Raw genomic sequence first — 3,750 nt, 5'->3', positions numbered from 1 at the left:
AATGCCGAGTTTGAGTAACTCATCCTTGTTTGCATCAAAAGGTCTCAAAGACCTTTTCAGAAACTGACTGGATTTTGGTTGTTTTCAGGCTGTGACTGTTTCTCTTTGGCTGCAGCTGCAGCAGATCTGTTTGCTGCTGCCATCTGTTGGGGGAGGAGTTGGTTCTGTTAAGGTGTTTGCTATTAAATAACAGAAAAATGTTTGCTTAAAGACAGTTTCTAAATTGTTACCCATTTACAAACCACTCCAGGTCATCGTCATCGCTCCAACTCTCTGACCCGTGTGGATGGGCAGCCCCAAGGGGCAGTGCTCGCTTGGCCAGAGAGGAAACCCAGGTAAGGGATCCTTTAGGTGCTTAAGACATGAATTACTGTTTGAGGGAAGGACACTGTGACAGTTCCATTGTAGTGTTGTGCTATCACTGCCTTAGGACTGGCCTGAGAGTCGCTTAATTCTGTTTTCTGGTAATGTGCGTTTTCAGAGCAGTTGAAAATACTTCAAACATGATTTTCACGTTGAAAATGGAAGTGTCTGAAGTTGTTGTTGCCCACTTTTGATATGTTTAAGTGAAACTAAAATATGCTAAAGACCAATATAATGTTCAACAAATTGTAACTTGTTGTGCTTAAGTGTCAGTAGATTGTTCTTATCTTTTCTAGGCCTTTGTCTCAGCCAACACCATTTGCTCTTCATCACTCTGCCAGCACTGATGTGGACCCTGGCTCTGGTGACAGCATCAGCCTGGCCAGATCCATCAGCAAGGACAGCCTGGCTTCAAACATTGTCAATGTAACCCCCAAAAATCAGCCCCATAACTTGTTGTGCTTAAGTGTCAGTAGATTGTTCTTATCTTTTCTAGGCCTTTGTCTCAGCCAACACCATTTGCTCTTCATCACTCTGCCAGCACTGATGTGGACCCTGGCTCTGGTGACAGCATCAGCCTGGCCAGATCCATCAGCAAGGACAGCCTGGCTTCAAACATTGTCAATGTAACCCCCAAAAATCAGCCCCATCCTCCAGAAAGCCAATGTGAAGAGCGTACTGAGCAGTGTGGAAATCGAGGATGAGGATGAAGAGCTTATTGCAATCATCAGATCTGAAGAAAGGCCGAACCGCAGCGAGCTGGAGGTGCAGAATGCAGCAGCCAGGGTGCCCAGCATAGCTGCAACAGCTTGGTCTCCAAAAACAAACAGTGACACCCTGGACAGCAAACCAGAGAGTTTTTACCTGGAGCCTTTAATGCCTGCTGTCCTGAAACCAGCCAAGGAGAAACAGATCATCAACAAAGAGGAGGAATGTGGGGAGGGGAAGCAGAGGAGTTTTGTAAGCAAGAGGTTAAATGAAGGACATTTGTCTTTGATCCGCAAGAAAGCAACGAGCAGTCATGGTGGACATGACCTCAGTAGGACTTTTACTCCAATTTCTAGCACTGATTTCACTCCAGCTGCAGATCCCAGTGCTGCAGATTCAGTGGCCCTGGAAGCAAGTTTAGAAGCCTCCAGACCTTTGGCCAGTAGCAGTTTAGATCCTTCCTCTCAGGAGGTATCCACTGGAGGATTTTTTCTTCATGCTGCTCAACCTGATGACGAGGTACCAAGTAAAGTCAACGTAAGTTATGTGAAAGGTCTCAATCTGCACGTTCAGGACACCTCCTGGACCATGGTGAGACAGGACTCAGAGTCAGATCTCCTGGACATTGAAGACGCCGAACAGGATTTGGTAGTCATAGATGACCATCCCATAGTCGCCAAGTACATTGGTGAGGAAGAATCTGCAAAACTGCAAGAAGACATGAAGGTGAAGGAGCACGAGGACAAGGATGATGCCAGTGGACGCTCCAGCCCCTGTCTGAGCACCATTTCCCAAGTGAGCAGTGTGTCCATGGCCAGTGGCAGTGTAAGGATGACCAGCTTCGCCGAGCGAAAGCTGCAGAGGTTGAACAGCTATGAGACCAAGTCCAGCACAAGCAGCTCCCAGAAGACCACCCCAGATGGGTCAGAAAGCTGCCCAGCACCACTGACCACCTGGAAGCAAAAGCGAGAACAGAGTCCCAACAGGCAGAGCAAAGATAATGTTAATCTTTCAGCTTCTGAGCTGGTGCAGCTCCACATGCAGCTGGAAGAGAAACGAAGGGTGATAGAAGCTCAGAAAAAGAAGATGGAAGCCCTGTCAGCAAGGCAGAGGCTAAAACTGGGCAAAGCAGCTTTCCTGCATGTTGTTAAGAAAGGGAAATCCCCTGACGGTCCTCAGCCTCTCAAACCAGAACATTTTGCTAAGGAATATTCTCGGCACAATGGGGAAGACTTAGATGAAGTTTCTTTGGGTTCCAAATCTGAGGAGTTTCTGGTGAAAGAGGAGGAGAGAGAGGAAATGCTTAATGATTCTGCGGAAGTAGCAAAAGTGAAAATGCAGGAAAGCTTGGCTTTTGCTGAGCAACACAAACCAAAAGACTCTGCTGCTATACACGATTTGGAAAAGAGCAAAATTATTTCCGTTGCTCTCCTAGAAGACAATGTGACTGAGGTGGATATAAATGAATGTGACCTCTCCATTGAGAAACTCAACGAAACAATCAGCACCCTTCAGCAGGCTATCATCAAGATTTCCCAGCAGCAGGAGCTGCTGATGAAATCCCCAACAGTGCCATCACCAGGAACCAGAGGTAACTCTCAGGACCAAAAGGTAAAGCCTTCGATTCACTTCGTGGAGCCTCTGTCTCCCACTGGGATGAACAGTCTGCGGAAGCCTCCTCGGTTTGGCCAGGGCAGGACCCCTCGGGCAGGAAGACCGTCTGAGCTGAAAGTCCCCAAGGACAGGCAGCAGAACTCAGCTCGTGTTAAAACCCCAACTCCAAGCCTAGAAAACTTACCACACTTAAGACCAGTCCCACCCAACAGCTTGTCAAAGACCCCCACGGAGATGGGCCTGGAAGGTAGTCCTGATCATGGAAATGGTTCTCAAGAGAAGTGTTTCTTTGATACCTATAGACTCCACGATGAGAGCAATCAGAGGGCACTGGTTCTCTCCACCTCCAAAGATGCAAATATTCTGTCTGAAATGAGCAAGGAGGTGAACAACAGCCTGAAGGAAACAGGGTTGAATTCTTCTGATGGCTCAGGCAAAGAGAATGTCCCAGTGGATGAGCCACTGAGAAGCAAAGCTAATCTCATTGAAGTAGACTTGTCTGACTTAAAAGCTCCAGATGAAGGAGAACTTGAAAACCAGGATAGCTCCACGGATATGATTAGTGAAGGGGATCAGAAGTCTGGTGTGGGTTTCTTCTTCAAGGTAAATATTACCTTTCTCCTCTTGGTCACTGCTGCATACTTGCACTAGAACCCTAGTCCACTTCATCCTTCTGATGGAACACAGGACACTTGGGTTGCAATACTTGGATTTAAAAAAATGCTGTGGAAAAGCTCATGGAGAAAGAAGCTTTTGCCATAATATGTGAAATCTTGGTTCTTGGTAACTTTGCTAGGAGCCAGCAATAACCTTGGTTTTCTTCTTTCCTTGAGTTTTTTCTGTCTGAGAGACAGAGATAAAAACATGTTGTGAATACTTAGGAAGAAGAATCACAGAATGCAAGGGAAGAATTTTCCATTTTGAAATCTCAATATCCTGTGAACCTGTGTCCACTGCAAGGAAAGATTCTAGCTCTAGCTCTAGCACTTGTCAGGGAGCTGAGTCTGTACAGGGGGTTTTTTGGCATTTGCACCCAAATTTCTCTGGTTTTGGGCAGCCAAAGGC

At 46.6% G+C, this 3,750-nt stretch overlaps 1 protein-coding gene across 1 annotated transcript in view; it reads left to right on the top strand.

The window, feature by feature from the left end:
* The window catches only part of CAMSAP1 (calmodulin regulated spectrin-associated protein 1), a gene marked incomplete at its 5' end in the record, with an annotated part of 15,739 nt that overhangs the window by 8,321 nt on the left and 3,668 nt on the right, over positions 1-3,750 (top strand). Inside the window, 3 exons of the mRNA XM_009074700.1 lie at positions 251-335; positions 660-818; positions 1,008-3,288. Coding sequence (XP_009072948.1) covers positions 251-335; positions 660-818; positions 1,008-3,288 — 2,525 coding nt within the window. The remainder of the gene's footprint in view (positions 1-250; positions 336-659; positions 819-1,007; positions 3,289-3,750) is intronic.

Source organism: Acanthisitta chloris, unplaced genomic scaffold, assembly GCF_000695815.1.
Source record: "Acanthisitta chloris isolate BGI_N310 unplaced genomic scaffold, ASM69581v1 scaffold2535, whole genome shotgun sequence".
NCBI lineage: Eukaryota > Metazoa > Chordata > Aves > Passeriformes > Acanthisittidae > Acanthisitta > Acanthisitta chloris.
Note: the sequence above shows the minus strand (reverse complement) of the source record. Positions and strands in the feature narration are given on the sequence as shown.